Source organism: Doryrhamphus excisus, chromosome 20 (assembly GCF_030265055.1).
Source record: "Doryrhamphus excisus isolate RoL2022-K1 chromosome 20, RoL_Dexc_1.0, whole genome shotgun sequence".
Lineage (NCBI taxonomy): Eukaryota > Metazoa > Chordata > Actinopteri > Syngnathiformes > Syngnathidae > Doryrhamphus > Doryrhamphus excisus.
The window spans coordinates 3,406,554-3,429,188 of NC_080485.1; the positions used below are offsets into that span (position 1 = coordinate 3,406,554).

General features: G+C 41.7%; 3 protein-coding genes across 27 annotated transcripts in view; 1 reads left to right on the forward strand and 2 right to left on the reverse strand.

Moving 5' to 3' along the window:
* bag2 (BCL2 associated athanogene 2) lies at positions 1-2,136 on the reverse strand. Its single transcript, XM_058059036.1, has 3 exons — positions 1,273-2,136; positions 1,072-1,181; positions 1-694 (listed from the first exon to the last, which is right to left on the reverse strand). Exons 1-3 carry the CDS (start codon positions 1,392-1,394, stop codon positions 300-302), a joined length of 627 nt encoding a protein of 208 aa, XP_057915019.1. The 5' UTR covers positions 1,395-2,136; the 3' UTR covers positions 1-299.
* Positions 2,137-2,293: 157 nt separating this feature from the next.
* Positions 2,294-11,260, reverse strand: znf451 (zinc finger protein 451). Of its 4 annotated transcripts, XM_058059033.1 has the most exons (14): positions 11,154-11,260; positions 10,239-10,299; positions 10,068-10,154; positions 9,868-9,981; positions 9,637-9,748; positions 9,399-9,552; positions 9,198-9,324; positions 8,962-9,127; positions 8,693-8,840; positions 6,467-7,905; positions 5,285-5,386; positions 4,331-4,393; positions 2,704-2,773; positions 2,294-2,597 (listed from the first exon to the last, which is right to left on the reverse strand). In XM_058059033.1, the coding sequence occupies exons 2-13, from the start codon at positions 10,293-10,295 to the stop codon at positions 2,733-2,735; spliced, it is 2,610 nt and encodes an 869-aa protein (XP_057915016.1). In that variant the 5' UTR covers positions 10,296-10,299; positions 11,154-11,260; the 3' UTR covers positions 2,294-2,597; positions 2,704-2,732. The 4 variants fall into 4 exon arrangements, with proteins under 4 accessions (XP_057915016.1, XP_057915015.1, XP_057915017.1 ...); XM_058059032.1 differs by having other exon boundaries at positions 2,294-2,773; XM_058059034.1 differs by having other exon boundaries at positions 2,294-2,773; positions 11,094-11,219.
* A 2,003-nt stretch (positions 11,261-13,263) lies between these two features.
* dst (dystonin) overlaps positions 13,264-22,635 on the forward strand; it is a 152,671-nt gene continuing 143,299 nt past the window's right edge. For 13 of the 22 annotated variants that reach the window (XM_058058424.1, XM_058058426.1, XM_058058425.1 and 10 more), the window contains exons 1-4: positions 13,265-13,599; positions 13,767-13,798; positions 15,192-15,383; positions 20,410-20,623. In XM_058058424.1, coding sequence (XP_057914407.1) covers positions 13,416-13,599; positions 13,767-13,798; positions 15,192-15,383; positions 20,410-20,623 — 622 coding nt within the window. In that variant the 5' untranslated portion in view covers positions 13,265-13,415. Of the gene's footprint in view, positions 13,600-13,766; positions 13,799-15,191; positions 15,384-19,976; positions 20,203-20,259; positions 20,302-20,409; positions 20,624-20,673; positions 22,055-22,635 lie in introns of those variants that run through there. The other 9 variants (XM_058058420.1, XM_058058421.1, XM_058058428.1 and 6 more) reach the window with 5 other exon arrangements.

Here is a 22,635-nt window from a genome sequence, read left to right on the forward strand (position 1 = left end):
GCCTGATACTCTCTGTAGTCCATAATAGAGCATAGACAATAGACAAATATACGTGGTGTCATTTTATTAGAACCACATGATACATTCAGACAAAAACATCTTTCTGCAAATACGTGCTGAAATCTTGAAATGAATGCGACTATGAATTGGCTTCATACAAAAAGTAATTCATGCAAGCCCAAAAATGAACATGCTAGGAAATCACTTCTGCATGCTAGATGTTTGGCCCCCAGGTACAAAACAAACGTGGGTCTGAGTATTGGTGCATCTGAAGAGGCTGCAGGAGATCGGATGTGACCTCATTGACTGCCATTGGCTTTTGGATGCTCTACCTTATGGTGGTCCATGATCTTAATATTTTTCTGTGCGTTCTCAACGTTCCTCAGCAGCATCTCCAGCCTTCTCTTGATCTTCTTCTGGTCCTCCAGAGCGCAGCTGATCACAATGGCTTGAAACTTCTGGTCGACGGGCACGGGCGGCGCCTCGGTCACGCAGGCCGAGTGCAGCGCCAGGAGCCGCTGCCTGGAGCCAGCCATGTCTGCCAGGAGCTTTTCAACGATGTCGTCGATGATAGACGTGGCCTTGCGCAGGGCCTCCTCCTGCTGGCTGCTCCTGATGGTGCCCACGTTGATCTCCACCGACAACGTACGACCCAGTAGACGCTCGGCAGTCAGTGTTAACTCTTCTTTCTCGCCTGTGAAACAACACGCTAGCTTTAAATTAGCCTACGGATATTTTATTAACACAAGTAGAACCATTGTCTTTGTTAAGGTTAAATGAAGGTTAAATGCAGTTTACACGCGCTCAATGGTTCCATCCACTGGAGGGCACACTTGCATTGTTATCTGGCTGACTGCTATGATATGTTGTGATGCATTAACCAGTGTTCCTTCCATCATATTTCAGAGTGGGTGGAGGGTAAAAAAAAAAAAACACCATTGTCTTGTTTTTTCTCAACACCCACTCACCACTGAAGGTGCAGAAAACAATCACCTACTTAGTACACAATATGACAATAAGAACAGCAATATATACATATATTATATATTATATATGTAGTATTGTCCTCACCAGCACTGATGTTGTGCATTTCTTGACTGTTTTGTAAAGATTGAATCATTTCCAGGATGCACTCCCTCTCCTGCTCCATGGCCGAGGCTGCTTCCCGTAAAGCCTCCACCCTGACTCAAACACACGAGTATTAGCTACAAGTTGTAACAATAGAACACGTATATATATATATGGTATGTAGTATAATCTACAGTCCATTACCTTATCTCCAGTTGATCCAAACCGGCCAAAAGTTGTCCAGCCCGGTCCGCCATAGACAAAGTTCTGTTGAACTTGCTGCAGGACACCTCGTTGAGTTTGGCTTGTATTTTAGCTTGAGCCATGACGGTGGCGTCGTAAATGTAGTCGATATTTTTTTCAAGTGGGATTTTCTACAATGGACCTCCGTGGAAGTGACCGCGCGACACACTGCTGAGTGCAGCTGACTGCCCCGGGAAACATTTCCTAACATGGGCTGCGACTTCCTCTCCTTGACCTCGCCGAAGTTTACCGATGAATCCCGAACACTCGATTACCTTCCGGGACCTCCAGATGTCTGTAGACGTTTTAGAGTCTGTGTTTGACAGTTACAGTATACTACTAAGTATTACTATTCAATTACCTATATAGAAAATTACTATAGCTAACGAAATGTATCACTAGTAATAATTACAATGCAGAAATATATTACTATCAATATAAAACAATATTACTTCAATAAATGATAGCCATTTATTAGCCAAGTATTAATAGGTATCTACTACTAAAAATATGTATACTTTATAGACCACCATTACTATTACTAATACACAAATAGGGTGCCATTATCACGACTACTACTAATAGTAAATTAATTGCACAAATACTAGCACAAATCATCAATAAGGCTGGCAAATGATTAAAACATTTAATCACGTTTAATTCAGACAATTGCTGTTTTCAATTAATCACGATTAATTACCATTTGCAACTATGTCTGAAATATGCCCACTTTTAACTGTGTTTTATTGAAAGAAAGATAAATTAGAAGAGTGAATTTTTGAGTGAATTTTCTGGGATTTCCGAGCACACTCAAATGCAGCTCATTGTACTTTTGCATTAATAGTTGCAAAAGTATTAATAGTTTTTGGAATGTGGGAGGAAACCGGAGTACCCGGAGAAAACCCACACATGCACGGGGAGAACATGCAAACTCACAGAGATGGCCGAGGGTGGAATTGAACGCGGGTCTCCTAGCTGTAGATCTCATTAGTTTCTTTTATTTCTGTTCTGATGAGGCATTAAACATGTTTCCATTCCTAAATAAACACATCCTTGCTAATAGTAGTTAGCTTTAAACAGGACTCACTCCTTAAGGTTGCATACAAAACAAAGGCTTTTCAGTGTTGCAATGAAAAATGAAAGAGAAAGCAACTGGCTAGTTAGCAGTGTGGCGTTACAAACAAGTGTGGTCATACGAGCACGGTGGCATCCTGCAGCGTCATCGATGCCATCAATAGCACGTCTCCATTCGCCCCCCCCACAGAGCGAAGACACAAACAGCAGCTCTGCAAATACACTAACTGTTCATCTCTGACCTGTCGTGTCCTGTATTACAGGACAACATCACTGTGGAATATCTTTTGACATATTTTAGTCATGTAACTGAAAAACCTTCTGCGGAAGGTGCAACAGTTGTCTCCTCAGTACTCCAGAAGACTTCTTTTAAGAGCCTCGGCAAATTCTGTAAAAGATTGAGGCAGCATTAGTGTTAGTTGTTTACCTCAGATATAATTTAAAACCATTCTGCTGACAGAGTAGTGGAAACCAAAATAATCGGTTAGCTGAAGTCAACCTGTCGCCATTTTAACATTGAAGTTAACCAATGTGTAAGACTCTTTATACACGTGTAACTTTATGAGGGCGTCATAAAAGTGGTGTGTCCTGTTGTGAAACATTTTTACCAACTCGGAGGTGTGGGCGGTGTACTGTACTGTATTGACCTGTATGTCACACTGTATTTGTTCTAGAGATGTATACATCATGTATAGAGTCATTAGATTAGATGACTTTCACACTGCATGGTGTTCGCCATGACACGTCCGACTTCTCCCATTCCGTGTGGAAGTGCTACTTTTTGGCTTCTTACTTAGTTCCTCTTCCCCACTCTATTTGAAAGCCTTTCCTAAGTTTAGAATAAACTAATTGGTGGTGAACTGGTTAGTTTGGTAGCGTGCCATGTTTAAAGTGGCAGCCGTCTCAATGGTTGTTTGTTTTACTACTTTTAAGCAAACATGTCAGACACAATTACTAACGGTACCTACTCTTTCTGCACAGATTCCCTGTTTGAAAATTTGTTTTTAGCTTTGATAATTCAGGGCTCTACATTAAAAACAAAAATGACTTAAGAATCCTTAAATGAGACCTACTTACCCCAACTTGCCCCATGTAAAATGAAAAGACTGCCATAATGATATCATCTCATTTTTGTGGCATCACATGAGAATCTCAAATAAAGATGAAATGATTATCCTACATAGATTATGATGATGTATGGAAATCTGGATTGTCAAGAGACTTCTAGGCACTTTGCCTTTTAGAAGTTGTGCACCACAATGAAACATTATTGAATAGATACATTTGTGTACAAGAAAAGTGTTTGGAATCCAGAAAAAAATGCTCAATGGTCAAACAATAATTTGTGAAGTAAAGGTAGATTTTGTAGCTTGTGCAAAATCAGCACTTGGTATTGGATCTAATGGGTGGTGTTTCATTGTGACCACTTCAAATTGTCACAGCAATGTGATTCACTCACCTGTGCCATCATTTGATTTGCTGCCGCTAATAAAATACTTGTTTAGGAGGCACTGCTTCATCACTTTTTGCTGTTTTCCTTCACAAGTTGTTGAAGAATTAGACCATGCTGGCAGGGACGCCATGATAGATGTTTTCCTAGTCAAACCATCGCTGATCGGTTCATCACGAACAATAACGGGTGTGGGTAAAATGTGGACTGCGGTCTAAATAAACGATTCTGATTGGTCCATTTCAAAATTTGCAAGGATTGGTTTGTAAATTACCACCGGAATTACGCAGTCCGTGTTTTACCAACACCCAAAAAGAACCGCTTAAAAAAAACTCTTGGCAGTATGGCATGCTAAAGTACACTTGCCCCACGGGAATATCACTGATTGGATTTACTTGCCCCAATTTTGTTTTAACTTGCCCCGGGCCATCGGTACATCGTTATTGTCGAGCCCTGCAATTTATAGATCTCTTGCTTGGCCTTTAAATGACATACCTGCCGACTCTTGCTGATCTTCCTCTACGCTCAAAGCAAGTGCTTGTTTCACCTCATCATCATCTGTAGAAGAATACAAACATGGAAAATACAAGCTACAAAACACCATAGCAGCAACTGCTCCCATATCAGTCTAAATTAAGCTCCAAAGTGAAAATTCCACAAATATCAGTAAGAGAGGCTAGCATAGATAACATGGGGCCGAGCTTAAGATATTGAAATTAAACACTTAAAATGCACAATAATAGATACATAACAAAAAACATTCAGCAAGTGAGGACTACAAATTTGAAATACAGTAAACCTCGGATATATCGGACTCGGATATATCGGAAATTCGCTCACAACGGACAGATAAAAAAGAACCCATTTTTCTGTAATGCATTTCCAATAAAAATTCATTGCATATATCTGATTTTTTATAACGGATTTCGCCTATTTCGGAGAAAATCTCCAGTCCCGTTCCAATGCATTTCCATTAAATTTCCCTGGCATATATCGGATGGCCGCATCGTTATGCTAATCTTGTTGATGTCACTGGCTATTGTCTTTCTCCTGGCTCCAGATTTAGGACAAATATAAAAGTGAGTGACGTCAATAATACTAGCACAGCAGTGAATGAGATCTTAACCTCACTATTGGAAATAACGTAGGCCTGACGGGCGTAACAGGGCCTAGCTTAATTAACAATTTGTTATGCTCAGAGTCCAATAAAGTTCAATTCTCATTACCTTACGTCTCTTTTCATTGCCCAGTCCAGGTACATTGGAAACATAGTCAAGGAAGTGCCTTTTTATAACGGATAAAATACGATTTACGCATATACCGGATATAAATCTGATATATGCGTAAAACGGACATTTTCCGGTATACGCATATAACGGATTTCGCTTATATCGGACAAAACCAGTGGGAACAATTTAATCCGATATATCCGAGGTTTACTGTACATACCTGTTGAGTCAGAGCCATGCTGGTTTTGTTCCACACTTTGACAGACATCTCTCTCAGTCTGCTCCATTTTTAAAAACCTTTGCAGCATCTCATCTTTCATCTCTGCGTGACAAGAAAAAAATACTTTCAATAAACAAAGAGCTCGGGATGAACAAACAGTGATAAGAATTATGTTCCATGAGAGCCACTGGTTGATTAATTGTGTCAAATGAGGGAAAATGAAGTGCACTACTGGGATGCGAGCAGCAGAGGAGCTGCTGACTGACTTTGCTATGTACAGAACAACATTACCCCCCCTTTCCACTGCAGGAACCTGTTAACTTCCCTATTTACCTTACTGTTTGAAACACACAACTGCAAAGTCTACCCAGCATCAAAATGACTTACAACTCCCAATTATGAGTGTGCCTGAACACAGTTCCTGTTGATGTAGGACAGACAGGCACACTCGTTGAAGATTCCATTGGTAGTGGCGCTCCAATCCTCGCACGGCACTGCTCTAGCAGATTTAGATTTTCCTTGCCCCCATGCCTTTTGCCCCGTCCCCCCCGTCCCTTTTTGGACGGATGCCAGAACATTGGGGGTGCTGACTGTGCTGAATGCAGTTGGGGCCTTTCTATTCATAACACGACAATCCAGTGCGTGCAATGAACGCACGCAAAACTGTGCCATACATTTTTGATGTTAATGTTAAAACACGCTAACTGGGGTGAACGCTAACCAAGGTTCCACCCAACTTGTATGTAATGGAAAGGTCACCTGCATCCATACTATAGAAACCCACCTATAGAGCATAATTCTGCTCAATTATGTATGGAAACTGGAGCTGAGACTACACATACATGCACTATTTAACATTAACATTATTTTAGGTGTAACATTATTTCAATGTTACACCTTTTTAATGCATGCCCGATGTCTTTTCACAAATCAATGCGTCGCTCAACTGCAACCTTTCTATGACGATTTTGTGGAACTCAACTAAATTCAAATACGAACGAGAAAAATGGCACCGAATTTTGAATCATACGTTTGAATAAACTCATGCAAACACATTAACTTAAAACGCAACACAAATATAGTTTGAAAAAAAATCTATAATGCAAATTCCTGGTAGAATTGGATTAAATTAATTTAATGGAACGAAATGCTGCATAGACTAAATATGAAAAGGTGTTTTACCATGCAGTTCTTCTTTGACCTCCACAGCATTCAGTACTTGGGGTTTTCCTTCGACCTTGTCCCCACTGGTCCTGGAGCTCATGCATGGTTCCAGCGTACAGTGCTGAGAGTGATGGTGTTTATGGAAACTTGGAACATCTGCAAAGTGTTCCCCGCAAGTTCTGCATTCTACTTCAAAGGTTTTGTCCAGGTTCAAGGCCGCGTGTGTGGTTTGGACGTGAGTCTTGATCTGAGCATAGGAGGGGGCAGTTACAGCACAAGGCGCACACATGTACTGACAGTGGCCTTGAGAGGCCAGCTTCACCATGCAGCGCGTGTATGTGGCTTTCATTGCATCTTTGGTCTTCTCTGAGCCCATGCATGGACATGAGTCCGCAGGTGAGACGCTTTCAGCAGCTGAAGCAGGTTGAACACGGTCGCCGTCGTCCATGCAGTAGTAGTCTCTGCTGTGGAGGCTTTCATAGTGCTGCCGGAACTCGCCTTCAGACTCAAACAACATGCTATCGCAGAGGCCGCAGAAGTGTGCGCTCTTCATCTGCCCGTTGTGCTCGTTGGCGCAATGCCGGCGCACGGTGGACTCCTTGAAGAACTTCTGCGGGCAGTGGCCGCAGGCGAATCTCTGGAAGCTGTGGCTGCTCACATCACTGCAATGCTTGTGGACGGCTGCTTCCGAGTCAAAGACGTCCTCGCACATCCTGCACATCCAAGTCGGCGCCGCTTTGGAAACGGATGCCACCTCCGCTGGGACGGGTGTGAGTGTGGAGGAAGAGCATGGATCCTTGATGGACGGCTTGGCCTCCGCTTCCGCGGGTACTTCCTTTTCGGTGAAGAAAGTATGCCCTTGGTGTACGTCCGACACATGTGACATGATATCTTCCAAGCGAGGCATCTCCAGTTTGCACTTGCGGCAGTAGAAACAGAAGTTGGAGAGGTGCGCTCCTCCGTGAAAGCGGCTCATGTGTAGGCGGGTGATTGAAGACTCTCCCATGAGTTTGCCACATACGCCACACTGAAAGTTAATTTGATTGACAGCCAAGATGTGCTTACTGGCGGAGCCAGCCTCTGAGAACCTCTGACCACACTCACAAAACCACATGGTGATAGAGCTTCTTAGTTTTTGTCGTTTGGTGGGACACTCATCACGCTCACCGCCGTTCTTGTTTCTTTTTTGAAACTGTTTGCTCGAGACTGGCCTTTTCTCCTCATTGTCAGCCCTGTGTTGATTTTCAGAAAACCTACAGAACTGAAGAAGAGCTCGCTCCATGGTCCTGTTGACCTCCACATGATGTTGGGTGTTTTCTCTGTGCCTTTCCACTTCCTCTTCGCTCAGGAAGATTAAACAGCAGAGAGAGCACTGGCCTCGCACTTGGAGCTGTTTTGCTACTTGCGCCACGGTTGTATCAGCCATGGCCACAGCACAGCCCTGTCTGCAGTGCACACTGTGGACAGACAGATAGCAAAAGCAATCCACTGAATCAACAGCAATGTGAACATGTGAGTGTCTGCTGAATATCAAGGTCAAATTCAATTTTCATGTTTTTCTTTATATCTTGCAGATATAGTAAACTACCATCAAATAATCCATTCTGGTAACACTCATAATAAAAACGCCTTCTGACAGAGTAAAATTGTAAAATCCCATTGTAAATTGCAGTCCCAAATTGTCAAATTGTATTATTTTTGGATGTGGAACTTGAAAATATTAAATTAATATCCATTGGCACCATTTATTTTAACAATATGTCATTTTTACCGCAAAAACATAGATAATTGGGTATATTTTAATTAAAGCGGATGCAATTATGTACATCAAGGCACATCGAGAGGAGTCACTTGAGGTGGCTCAGGCATCTAGTCTGGATGCCTCCCAGGTGAGGTGTTCCGGGCATGCCCAGCTGGGTAAAGGCCCCGGGGCAGACCTAGGACACGCTGGAGGGATTATGTCTCACAGCTGGCCTGGGAACACCTCGGTGTCCTCCCGGTGGAGCTGGAGGAAGTGGCCGGGGACCCGGAAGTCTGGGCTTCCTTACTAAGACTGCTGTCCCCGCGACCCGGACCCGGATAAGCGGAGGAAAATGGATGGATGGATGGATGGATGGCAATGATGTATTCAGTCATAAATATTCGTTAAGTAAAACACCACAGTACCTGTGAGGGGTACCTACCTCGACAAGATGGATGAAATGACAGAAATTGGAATTTGAAAAAAAAAAAAAAAAAACTTACTTAAAGTGAGCTTGCGCTGTCTGATGCGAACTCAACACTTTTTGACACAGAGTGCATTTGACGGTGAACGGGGCATCCTTGCACAGTGCGATGAGGCGATTTTTAGCGTGTTGTGGCATGGGTACAGGTACTGCTCCTTGTTTACTGTCTGGAACGAACACAAGACCAAGAGAACTCATTATGGTTTTTACCAGGAGTTCTAACTTGATGTGGTTTGTGTTGAATTGACATTGTTACTGGATAACTTTGAGGACCAAGGTTAGTTTTACCAGTACTGCTCATAGTGAGGGACTCTGTAAAGTGGTTTTTGGCTGACATGTGCTGAAGACACTCATCTCGCAGGTTGAAGAGGAGGTAGCAGGCAGGACAAGCGAAGCAAACAATGAGCTGGTAGTTCTGGGACGTGCAGTGACCTCCAGAATTAGATGAGGATGCCTGAAAAATGAATCCATTCAACAATGTGCTATTTTTATGAATAAAGTTCAACATTTCTGAGATGGGAAACCTTTGATTGAACATGTGTCCTCCACTCTTCTTTGGTCTGAAAGTGACGACAACAGACCACACAGGAAAACAGCATCGTGGGACTTCCTTTAAGACTGATGGTGGGATCACACGGTGAGTGGTCAAACCTACCAAAACAAACAAAAAAAAACAACCATGAATATAAACAAATCATTCTGATTGGGGAAAAAAAGACTAGCACCTTTTTAGATGACCATCAAGGAGAAACACATTCTCGAAAACCCGACCACAATTAATAACTGGACATGTGTGTTTTACTGAAGGGTTCAGTGGGAAAGCAGACTGTCGACGTCTGCGTCTTCCTGAACCAGAATTGTTCACTCCAAACTGGAGGCCTGGAAAAAAAATTATTTATTTTTAAAAAGTGTGTTTTTGGGGACATTTCCCAATGTATCTGCTCCATATTTTGTTGTACATACCAGGCATCTTTAGCCACGCATCCACACAGCGCTTTGCCTCTTGAGTCTTTGGATTTGTTGACCTAATCATAAGCTCCTGCTGTCCATGGATTCTTTGTTGTATTTGTTTTTCCTGGAAAAAAACAAATCATAACAGTATTGTCCATATTTATGGACATGCCTGTTGCCAGTATGTGGAAAGCCAAAGATTTATTGACTCTGCTGATGCACAACAATGCATTGCTTCCTTACCTTGAAGGCTCTACATTTGTCTGCTCTTTGCCGCTTCTCCAGGGCCACCTGCTGTACCAGTCTATCCAAAGTAGATGCCACGTGTGCTTTTTGGCGGTCAATTTCATCATCGATCTTGAAGAGAAGAAAGACCACGTTGATGAATCAGTCAAATTCTGTGTCTTTACCACCTTATTCCAATACAATATTGTTTTTCTCACTGTTGTTCCTGTCGATGTAGAACATCCCTCTTCACCGCTATCACTCAGCAGGTCCACACACTCCGTCACTGGCCTGAGTGGCCCCTCCTGTGAAAAACACAGGTCAAAAATATATACAGGGTCTTGTCTGTGAGGCAGATATGCCAACTACTACAATTATGGGAAACTTACAGACACGAACTCCACTTCTCCCATGTCATCCTCTTCGACTTCACTGGGTGAAGACATTTATCTAGAAAAAAAAAACAAATATTAAACCACTGACCAAATCCAAAACTGGTAAGAACGAAAAGTTGTCCATTACAGGGGTTTTCAAAGTGTGGCACCGTGGGCCTCCCCTCAAAGAATAGATTAGGCTGGTTTTTGTAGAGTTTTTTGCTTATCTCAGACTTTGGTTTGTCGGAACTAAAAATCAATTCAATACACTTTTAAACGTAGCTAAGGCTGGCATAGCAGGTTTGGAAAATGTTATATCTTATAGTTATAACCATAGAATTACAATCGACCATAAAACATTTAATGTAGCTCCGGTCAAAACAATGGTCAAATGTTACAAGATAAAATGTCGACATGCGGTTAAAAGCCACCTGGATGGAGACAAACTACAACACTTGTTATCCATTTGAATTCAAGACAAATCATTTAAAATGAATATATAGTGCTGTGTTATATGGGAACTTACTCAAGAAAGGAAACTAAAAAGGATTAACGGTCTTCATGGATCCTGCATGTTGTTGCACTTCTACTCTTGGTCGCTAGAAGCAGGAATGTGTTTAATGCCTTGATCGTCACCACGTTTTACAAAGCCGAAGAACACATAAAGCGGCCTGGATGTGAAAATTTGAGTTTCGAAGTGTAGAACAATTGAGTATTTACAAGCGTTGCGTCGACCTATGTCACCGTTCTTAGCTGTACTCTAATTTGACACCATTCTTACATTTTACAATTACTTCAAGGAACGCGCATTCTGATATCTGATCATATTGGAATACGGCAAACGTGTAGCTAATATTAACTGTCACTGACCGTATGTGAAGTAAACATAGGCTGGTAGAAGGCAACTTGCAAGCTTAATCGTCATCTTACCCGCGTACTTATACTCCAATTAAATGCTTAATTCTTCTCCACATTGTGCTCTTCTTTGCTAGCATGTCAAACTCCGCGAGAGTGAATACGTCAGAAGTAGCTGTGAGTGAGCGCTCCTTTTGAAGTACTTGCATAACCCACACGGGCGGTGTTTGTGTTGTTCCTGAGCAAACGTTTTAAAACAAACGCTGCTTTTGACGCGTAAGTGAGAGAAATTATTACATTTATTTTTTTAGAAAGTAAATTTACTGGGATAGACTGCGATAGATTATAGTGTTGATGGCTGGAGAAACTTAGGCCCTGGCAGCGGCAGCAGCTGTAGAGTTTGGAGGGCGCCCCCGTGTGAAGAACGAAGCTTGCATTATGCTTTTTTTCTATGTACTACGTCATTCTCAAACTGGTGAGTATCATTGTTGGTAATGACTCAAAAAAATATACACACAATACTAATATTTGCTGCGATGCACAGGGAGAACAAACATATGTACATAAAATACCTTTTTCTTTCATATGTTATATGCTGGCCACAATAAAAGGCAGATGCAAAAATGTGCAATTTTATCACACAGTCGAAACTCAATGCCCCAGATGCTCCATCTCCAAAAGCATTAGAGAATTTGGCTGTACATTTTTCCAGCCAAAAAACACAAGCCCAGGACCTTCACACCCAGCATCTGCCCCTTCAAGATTGTCTGAGACCGCACACCCCGGACAGTAGCTGCAACAATCGATTTGCATAACCAATGAATGTCTGCACAAACTGTCAGAAAGTGTTTCAGGTAAGCTCATCTGCATGCTCATCGTCCTCATTGTGGTCTTGAATTGACTGTTCAAGAGGGAAAATGCTCTCATTTGTTGGTGTCTGGGACTTTGGAGAGGTGTTCTCTTCACAGATGAATCCTGGTTTTCAGTGTGCAGGGCTGATGGCAGACTGCATGTAAGGTATTGTGTAGCTGAGTGGTTTATTGATGTCAGTACTGTGGATGGCGTGTTTTATGGATAAGGAGCACAGGTGCATTTTATTGATTTATTTACGCACAGCTAACATGACCAATCCCATTGTGTGCCATTCATATGCAGACATCATATCATGTTACGGTATGATGATGCACATCTCCATGTTGCAAGGATCTGTACACAATTCCTGAAAACTGAAATAATCCCAGTTCTTATATGGCCGGAATACTCACCGGACCTGATACTGACTGGTTTTCTGACAACCCCCCAGATTCCTCCCACCCCCCAATTCAGTAAAAGTAGACTTTTTGGAGTGGCCGTAAAGCACACCTGGACAATAATCCTCCTGTCTACTGCTATATAGTATAAAGCCACATGAAGAATATGAGTTTGCAATAGTAATTGATTATTAGTTCCATCAAAACTTATCATCCATGTTTGTTTTATTTCTTCATTCTGTTAAAAAAAATCTGAAATCAAAATTCGAGTTCGATTCCACCCTCGGGCATCTCTGTGCAGAGTTTACATGTTTTCCCTGTGCATGTGTGGGTTTTGTCCGGGTACTCCGGCTAGCCACCAGTCCAGGGTGTGCCCCGCCTCTCATTTGAAGACAGCTGGGATAGGCTCCAGCACGCCCACAACCCTTGTGAGGACAAGCGGTAGAAAATGAATGAATGAAAATGAACCTGATAATAAAAACACTATCCCGGTCATGGCGTGTAATGAAAATAATAGCAGATTTTCCTTCAATGTTTACCTGCACTAAAGCTTTAAATGTCAGTGTGTCCAAAATACATACAGTAATCCTCATTACATCAGCTGTTATGGGAATGAATGAATAAATGACCCTGAAGTGTGACATGTGTGATACATTCTGGTTAAATTCCTACATGTGTATGAAAACACAGCAATGATGAATTTCATAACAGATGCCTAAATAATGATTTGGACTCCTTTAACCTTTCGGTTATGTAAATGGATCCGTAAAAAGAGCCAAAGAGACCAATAAAGCTTTATCCTTTTTCGGCAGCTCTGCAGGAGATTATGCCTGCAAGCAAGGACTCTGGCGAATGTGCTGACTCTCCCCCTGATTGCACCCTGTCAAGAAATAAATAAATAAACTTGCTGCTGACTCATACACAACAAAACGACACCACTAGCCTGGGCTGTGCATATGCGCTCCGCAGCGGGGCTGGCAGGCGGTGCAATGATCGGAGGTCCTCCGTGTGTCTCCTCTCTTCTTCTCGCCTTGCACACTGGAGGAAGAAGAGGAGGTGCGCGTCTCGCCGCTCTCGTTTCAGCTTGATGATGATCGCTGCCGTGTTTCTGGTCCTCCTCAGGCCGCTCAGTGTTCAGTGTGTGCTGCTGCTGCTGTTGCTTTTGCTGGGGACTGTTGCCACTATTTTGTTTTTCTGCAGCTGGCATCGCAGCATCGCCCAAGGGAAGCATCCCATCAAATCAGTGCTGTCAGGACGCACCAAGAGCCGCGGTGAGTACTGCTGTGCATCCTCGTCATCACCATGTCTCATGTTACACGCTGCTTCGTACAGGAAGAGGACATTAGATCACCAACTCAATCATCGTGCTGATGCTGCCTGTTAATGTGGCATGTTAATCTCTACTATACATAAATATAACCTGTTATCTTTCCCCCAGTGGGTCTTCGAACGCATCATTTTCGTTCAGAGGTAAGAGGAACTTTTGTCATGATAAGTTTGTTACGTCATCAGCATCATAGTCATAAAACAACACCACTAGCAACCATAAATTCACGTTTAACGAAAATCCGTATCTGTCTTTAACATGTTACAGACTTACAGGCATGAATCATTTTTACTTTATTGAAAGACTGCATTACTATTTATGGACCACATTGCGCATTGCGCATGTGCAATCCATGATTGGGGGTGATTTGGCAGTTTTACTACAAGCAGGTTGAATACTCGTAACATTGTTTCCCCAGCAATGCATAGGGTGATATTTGTCAAACGACACATTCGTTGTATAAAAGCATATTGTTTAGACGTTAAGGTGCGTCAAGACCCCGGTTAGCTCACAGTTTCCGGTTTATGGGTGTAGTTTTCAAAATAAAATAAAATGAATGTCAAAGCTGACACCACATGAAGATTAATAATTTACTGTAATAAAATAATGCCCGAAATACGACGGGGAAAAGCACATCATTTGCAAAAAGAACGTGCTTTTCTGAGTCAAGACGAGCTTCGGTTTCGCTGTGTCCGGTTTGGGACCTTTCAAAATAAGAGAATGACGTGTTAAAAAATACTGTACTCTTTTAGGGCACTTACTTAAATACTTGGAAAACAATAATTTACCGCAAGTTTTTTTTTAATGTATGGAATGTATTTTTTTAAAAATAATTCCAATTATGTTGATACAAATTAAATAATACAAAATAATAAATATGCATATATGATCTGGTCTATGAAGGGCTACAAAAAAAATCTGAAAACGCATGGTACTTTCAGAAAAACACAACGACCAAAAACAATCTAGCCATTTAAAGAATCTGTTGTTGTTTCTGCATGTATTTGATTTGGTTGTCACAACAACCTCAATTATATTATAATTATATATATATATATATATATATATATATATATATATATATATATATATATATATATATATATATATATATATATATATATATATATATATATATATATATATATATATATATATATATATATATATATATATATAGCTAATTATATATATAATATATATAATGTAATGTATATATGTATAAATATGTATTATATATATATAATTATTATAACTAACACAATTGAAAACCAAAAGCTTGAAGAAAGTGATGCTGAATTAATATCAGATGTCACAGAATTTTGTCTTGAAAGTATTCTAAATAATATTCCAAGTCATATAAATATTGACTAATCTTTTTGGATGAGGTACTTCTTGAATACTAACAGTATATAACCATATACTATTGAGCGTATGTGGTTGTCATATCATCTTCTGAAGAAGTATATGTCAACAAAGCACACCATTGCTAAACGAGCCTATATGTGATTGTAATCGTTTGCTCGTGCTCCACAGTGCTTCAGACACAGTCCACGTCACGCCAAAAGGAGCACACAGCATGCTCGAGTGACGGAGGAAAAGTCCAATGTGGTTGAGGTCCCCCGGAATGAGTCGGATTCCTCATCATCTCTAAAAAAGCGCAAAGTGAAGAAGAGAGTCCTCCCGGAGTTTTACCAGTCTGTGCAAGTCACCCCTACACGCAAACCTGTAGGTACTTCATTTAACTCTGTGGTGTCACAAAAGTGAGGATTTCAGCAGCCATTTTTATTACAGTGTATCTTTGTTGTGTACAGTGTATCTTCTCAAGGGACAATACAGGAGTCAAATTTTGATGTACTTTAGAAGGTGAAGCCCGGCTCACAAAATAATAGTCCAACAAAAAGCAAAACAAATGCTCAAACTCACTGATCAAACTACTTCTCACAACCTACAAAACTAGCTGAACCGACATCCATCCAGCCATCCATTTTGTTTACCGCTTATCCTCATTGTGGTGTTCTTTGACTTTGACTTTGCTTTTACTTTGACTACTATTTTAGCACATTATTACATTATCTATTCCAATATATTTAAATCAACCAACAGTGCAATTGGAATACAGGAAGTGAACAAATGTATTGCAATTGATTTATTGAGGGTAGGATTAAATAAGCTTTGCTTCTTCCGACTCCTTTTGAACATTAGCTGTGAATTGTCAAATGTATTGTTCAAATCAAATAACCATAACCCTAACCATGGGCGGCACGGCGGTCTAGTGGTTAGTGCGCAGACCTCACAGCTAGGAGACTAGGGTTCAATTCCCACCCTCGGCCATCTCTGTGTGGAGTTTGCATGTTCTCCCCGTGCATGCGTGGGTTTTCTCCGGGTACTCCGGTTTCCTCCCACATTCCAAAAACATGCTAGGTTAATTGGCCACTCCAAATTGTCCATAGGTATGAATGTGAGTGTGAATGGTTGTTTGTCTATATGTGCCCTGTGATTGGCTGGCGACCAGTCTAGGGTGTACCCCGCCTTCTGCCCGAAGACAGCTGGGATAGGCTCCAGCACCCCCCGCGACCCTCGTGAGGAAAAGCGGTAGAAAATGAATGAATGAATGAACCCTACCCATGGGCGGCACGGCGGTCTAGTGGTTAGTGCGCAGACCTCACAGCTAGGAGACTAGGGTTCAATTCCCACCCTCGGGCATCTCTGTGTGGAGTTTGCATGTTCTCCCCGTGCATGCGTGGGTTTTCTCCGGGTACTCCGGTTTCCTCCCACATTCCAAAAACATGCTAGGCTAATTGGCGACGCCAAATTGTCCATAGGTATGAATGTGAGTGTGAATGGTTGTTTGTCTATATGTGCCCTGTGATTGGCTGGCGACCAGTCCAGGGTGTACCCCGCCTCTCGCCCGAAGACAGCTGGGATAGGCTCCAGCACCCCCCGCGACCCTCGTGAGGAAAAGCGGTAGAAAATGAATGAATGAATGAACCCTAACCATGGTGCAAAACAGGAAACAGAACATACACGAAATGACAGTGAAAACCAAGGAAAATACAAAACCCGCCCGGTTGGTCGTGACATATATCCTGCTATTCAAGCTGTCCATTGACATCTCTAAGCTATATCCAGGTTTCATTTCTATGTTATTGACCCTGAAGTAGTATCTATGAGATACACAGACATTCCTTTCTTATTAGTAATGTCGACAATTGGTGCAACTGACATAATGTGGCGCTTGTGTTTGGGCGTGAACGGTGTGAGAAATGATCTCATTGATCTCTGCTGCACTGAGGCAACATCCTCTCCATTAGTCAGGATGCAGTCATGCTGATAGCAGACGGATAGTATAAAATGTATTACACTGTTCAGGTTCATCCCTTAGGTGTTTAATGGGGTTTAGGTCAGGGCTCTCAGGTTTTCCATTCTGTGACTTTTTGGCTTTTGCGGATATGATCTTGCTGTTGAGTCAGAGGGGTATATTCATGAATTGATTAAGGGGTGTATCTCAGTCCTTTCGTCCATACAGTTGATGACTTAAAGTGCTTTAAGTCGTTGTGATTGCCTGTTGCAGGTGAATAAGTCGTTTCTGGTGTAGATGCATTTAGCCAAAAAAAAAACAAACACAACTGTGATAAAGAAACGGCGAAACACATTATGTGGTCCTGAATTGTAGTGGAGCAGCATAAATGTACAACCACATCCATGCATCCATGCATCCATCCATTTTCTATGCCGCTTATCCTCACTAGGGTAGCGGGGGATATGCTGCAGCCTGCTACAACCACTTCAGTTTTTCTATTTATAGTCAAATTGATTTATTTATGCATTCAGCACATCAATACATTTACTTTTAAAAATGACAGGGGTAAGAGAATGGTGGATGCAGCGTATGATTAAAAAGTGTGGTCTTTTATTGCAGAACTACAGTACATCTTGTAAGACACAGGATAAGCCTTGAATTAAAAAAAACATGGGCTGGGCTCTAATCTATCAGCTATTCTTATCCCTTTATCCCCAGATTGCTTCTTACATAAAACAGTAACAGAGTATTGTTAAGGCTGACTCAGGACATACAGTTTCCCCCCTATGGCATCACAATCTTATATTTCCTTCAAATGTGAAAAGAATTAGGAACAGGCAGAAAAAGATGATGTGCTGACAAGTCACATTTTTATCATGATGAAACATGGTGGAAATATTAAGCTGTTTCTATTATTAACAGCTTCTGACTGACCTAGGAACAGTTTCCTGCAGTTGATATCTTAAATTAGAACTCTTTGATTCTTGAAATGTGCCTTTTCCGTTCCACAATCTACCTCGTCGAGCCTTAAACTCAATAAGAGATGGATTACAATGCTGCTTTTACAGCAATCTTGCAATCTTTTTTTCTGTTTTATTTTTTATTTTTGGCTGTTGACACCTTTTCCCCTCGTACAGGATTATGTCAACACTTGTCCTAGTTTATTATGGCCTTCTTTCACATATAAGAACTATACTGTATTGTTGGTTATAACAGGCCAAATCTAACGTGATACATTACATGAGCTGTGTCCAAATGTCTGCAAGATAACACGACATGCATGGTTGTAGACCACCACAAATATACGTAATGCCTAGTTTAGATACTTCTATGGTCTATGGATTTTCTCATTGATCTGAGTATTGCTTAAGCCGATGCTGTCAAACTAATTCTATATACTCTAAACTAGCTGCTGGGGGGCTCGGTCTTGTCAAAATAATAGACATTGTGGAACTTGCAGCACACAAGATTCAGGTGAATACACAGTTAAACTTGAAAATATTCCTATTTGTTTTCAATGTTTAGAAACTTGTGGTTGTTTGCAGAAACTATTTTTCCTACACACATTAATTAAATTAATTTGATTAAATTAATTAAGGGCGGCACGGCGGTCTAGTGGTTAGACCTCACAGCTGGGAAACCGGGGTTCAATTCCACCCTCGGGCATCTCTGTGTGGAGTTTGCATGTTCTCCCCGTGCATGCGTGGGTTTTCTCCGGGTGGGTTTTCTCCGGGTACTCCGGTTTCCTCCCACATTCCAAAAACATGCTAGGTTAATTGGCCACTCCAAATTGTCCATAGGTATGAATGTGAGTGTGAATGGTTGTTTGTCTATATGTGCCCTGTGATTGGCTGGCGACCAGTCCAGGGTGTACCCCGCCTCTCGCCCGAAGACAGCTGGGATAGGCTCCAGCACCCCCCGCGACCCTCGTGAGGATAAGCGGTAGAAAATGAATAAATGAATGAATAAATTAATTAAATGAATTAAAGCACATTAATTACAAACCATGTTACTTTTAATTTGCATTCGTATTCTTAAACACATTCAAATGCACATTTTGTTGGTCTTCTTTAATATATACTGTAAGAACTATGGGAGCTTGGTTTTGACAGGCCAAATCTAATGTGCCATGATCCCAAAGTCTGCAAGATCATTGCCAAAATAAAATATATTCTACATTTATTAAAGGATTTACATCAATGTATGCACAATTCAACTTTTGAAATTGATAATAGCATTAACAAAAGTTTGTATTATTTGCAACAAACACTTTATTAACTGGCCATCTATCGAAGGTTTGTACTTTCATCCATCCATTTTCTATACTACTTACCGCTCATTAAAGTCATGGAGGTATACTGGAGCCTATCCCAGCTGACTTTGGGCGAGAGGCGGGGCCAGCCAATCACAGGGCACATATAGACAAACAACCATTCACACTCACATTCATACCTATGGACAATTTGACATTATTTTGGAATGTGTGAGGAAACAGGAGTGTGCACACACGGGGAGAACATGCAAACTCCACACAGAGATGCCTGAGCATGCTAACAACATGCTAACAATTGCTAACAACTCAGCCAAATTTGGAATATAAATTGTGTTGTCAAGTGATTACAACTACTTAATCAAGTTAATCACACGGCCACTGTGTGGGTGATTAATCATGATCACATGTTTACCTTGGGGTTAATGAAATAGGGGCTACTTAAATCAATGGAAGTACAACAACTGCCTTGAATTTTTGTCCATGATGTGCATGTACAAAGTGTCCCATGTGTGCATAAGCTACGCTTTGCAACTGCATCCAAATCCCCCACCTTATGCTGTATAAGATCAGCGGGAGTCCTTTAGTGCTCGATTCCTCCCAGCTTGTGTTGTGTTCGTAGCCTGCCAGCACCTTTGTGGGTCGCTGTTGGCTGCTGGTTCTTGTTTGGCTGGCTGAGCGTGTGACGCTGGGGAACACATGCACAAGCCCAGCCCTGCCTGCCTGCCTCTTCCGACAGCACACCATCATCACCACCATCACCACCATCACAGCCATACCCTCTGCTCCTTCTGGAGGTCTCACATCACCCTCGCGTCTTCCGATAAATGAGCCAAAATCGACCCGCCCTGGAGCATCCCTAAAAAGGGTGTGGCACTGCGTGGACGCACGGGATGTGGGATTAAACCGCGGAAGCTAATAACACGCAAATAGGATTGTGTTTTTTGTGTGTTCTTCCAATGATGTACAGCGTGGTAAGTCTTACTGGTGACCTGGCGGGGGAGCTACACTGTTGATTTCCTATTACTAATTTGTCTTTTGTTGTGATGATCACACCAAAAACGCACATTATGGTGAGACGGCATAAACATTTCTGCTCTTTTTGTCTTCGCCTTTCATTTTCTTGTTAAATATACGTGAAATGAGCTTTATTTTACCTCTGTTATTTTCTATTGTCTCAGAGCTCAGGTTCGGGGAACCCTTCCCTCCACTGCTCCATGTCTTCCTCCGTGGATTTATCCGAAGATGAAGATTACAGCGTCAAATCTGGGTCGGCGTCACCCGCACCCGGCGACACTCTGCCGTGGAACCTGCCCAGACATGAGAGGTCCAAAAGGAAAATCCAGGGAGGATCTGTGCTGGATCCAGCAGAGAGAGCCGTGCTAAGAATCGCAGGTGAGAGCCGCTTGGGTGGTCTTATTGTTGGGGTGCAAGGAAGCTGAGCCGACTCCTCGCTTATATTTCTGTCATCCTGATGAGCCTTTGTGGATGACACACCCTGAACTATGCCATGTGGGATGATATTTCATGTATCCGGCTGGCTATCGTCACAAAAGTATTGGTACACCTGACAGGAACACCTTTAAGAAGAAAAAAAATAGTAACATCTCTTGCAATGTTTGGCTTTGTATGAATTTTTATTCAGAATTCTACAGTATTAGGTTAGATGTCACTCCAGTGTGAGACTGGTGATAGTCTCTTGGCTAACAATCACTGTTGTAGTTCTTCCCAAAGGTTTTTTTCAGGGTTTGAGGTCATGGTTCTCATGTTTTTCCATGCTAAATGCATCTGTATCTTTCCCAAAACTGTTGAAAGCATGTTTTGTCAAATTAAGGCATTATTCCATACTCGGAACTGATTGATAGATTGTCCAATATTTTTCCACTGAGTGTCGTCTATTGAAAAATCAAAATATACAGGTGAAGCTTTGTATTAGTTATAAGCATCAACATTACAACATTTTGCTCTAATTTCATTTAATTTTATTTCTGAAATGTCCTGAGTGCTGATAAAAACAAACCGTATACCTTAAATGGCCCCCGGGACACATTTTGGACACCCCTGACATACAGGAAGAAAGTATAGACTAAATTTGTACTATAACAGCAACATTTACTGCCAAAAACGTGGCAATTTAGAAGAACATTACGGGCATTATCGCAAACTGCAAAAAGTTGGTAACATAGACTTTTTAAAAATGTGTCAAGAGACAATCAAGCAGTGATTGATTAGATTATTGAGTAAATCAATCTAATGTCAATATTACCACATGTGGATTACTTCTGGCATATTGACAACGCCTACAGGATGCTGCAAAAAATGAATGCGTCATTGCACTGAGCGACACTGGTTTTAATATTTTATTTACTGACTTAGATCGGCTTGGACTTGTTGGTTCGCGTGACTGCTGAACTACATCTGTTGTGTCTTACAAAAAAATGTATCACGCGTTTTTATGGTTCGTAATTTGACAACCTGACAGGCGAGCAAAGACATTTTTTACAGTTCAGCTCTTCCTATAACGTCAGTCAAGTCCGGGCAGGAAGTAGTTCCTATTGGCCGGCGTGCAGACAAGGGAGGGATGTAGGGCGTTTCCTTCGGTGCAACAACAGCGCCGATCACTCTTGAGTAGCCGCCACCACACACACACACACACACGCACACACTTCCACACATTATGCACACACATACATGCCGTGTCCCTGTCTACCGCTTCTGCTGGTGAGCTTCCAGTGTGGGGAGACCGTGTTATGGCGCAGGGATATGTGCTCTCGGACGAACAGGAATACCTCCAGGCTTATGAGGACGTTTTGGAAAAATACAAAGGTAAGACTGCTGGTTTTGTTGTGGGGCGAATGTTTAAAAATGTTGTCTGATTACTGCTTGACAGTACAATAAATGTCAGCATGACCCACCCACCAGGCAGCCAGTCAGTCAGCCAGTCAGCCAGTCAGTCAGTCAGCCAGACACCCCCCATAACCTTTTCAGTCGCTGGTCTTATTCTATCTCTATCATTGCTGTGGAAGAGTGGACATATTTCATGTGTGGCATTATGTATTCAGGCTGAATTTGAGTTGATGGTATTTATTTGAAATGTTGCTCATATGATTGGAGTTCAGATGTTGCATTGTCATAGTCAGTGTGGAATATACAGTTTATATGCTGTTTATTGTCACTAAGGGCCGCAGTGTAAATGATGACAGGCCATAATGGTGGTCCACCGCAACACATATCGGTTGTACTGTATTAAAGTCATGTCAGGTTGGGATGGATCAAACGATTGATATTGCAATATATTTCATCGTTGACTTTCAAGATACACAGACATTAGTAACTACATATTGTTTTACTTTTTAAAAAAATAATTAAGATACAAACATAAGGCATTCAGGTGCCCTGTGATTGGC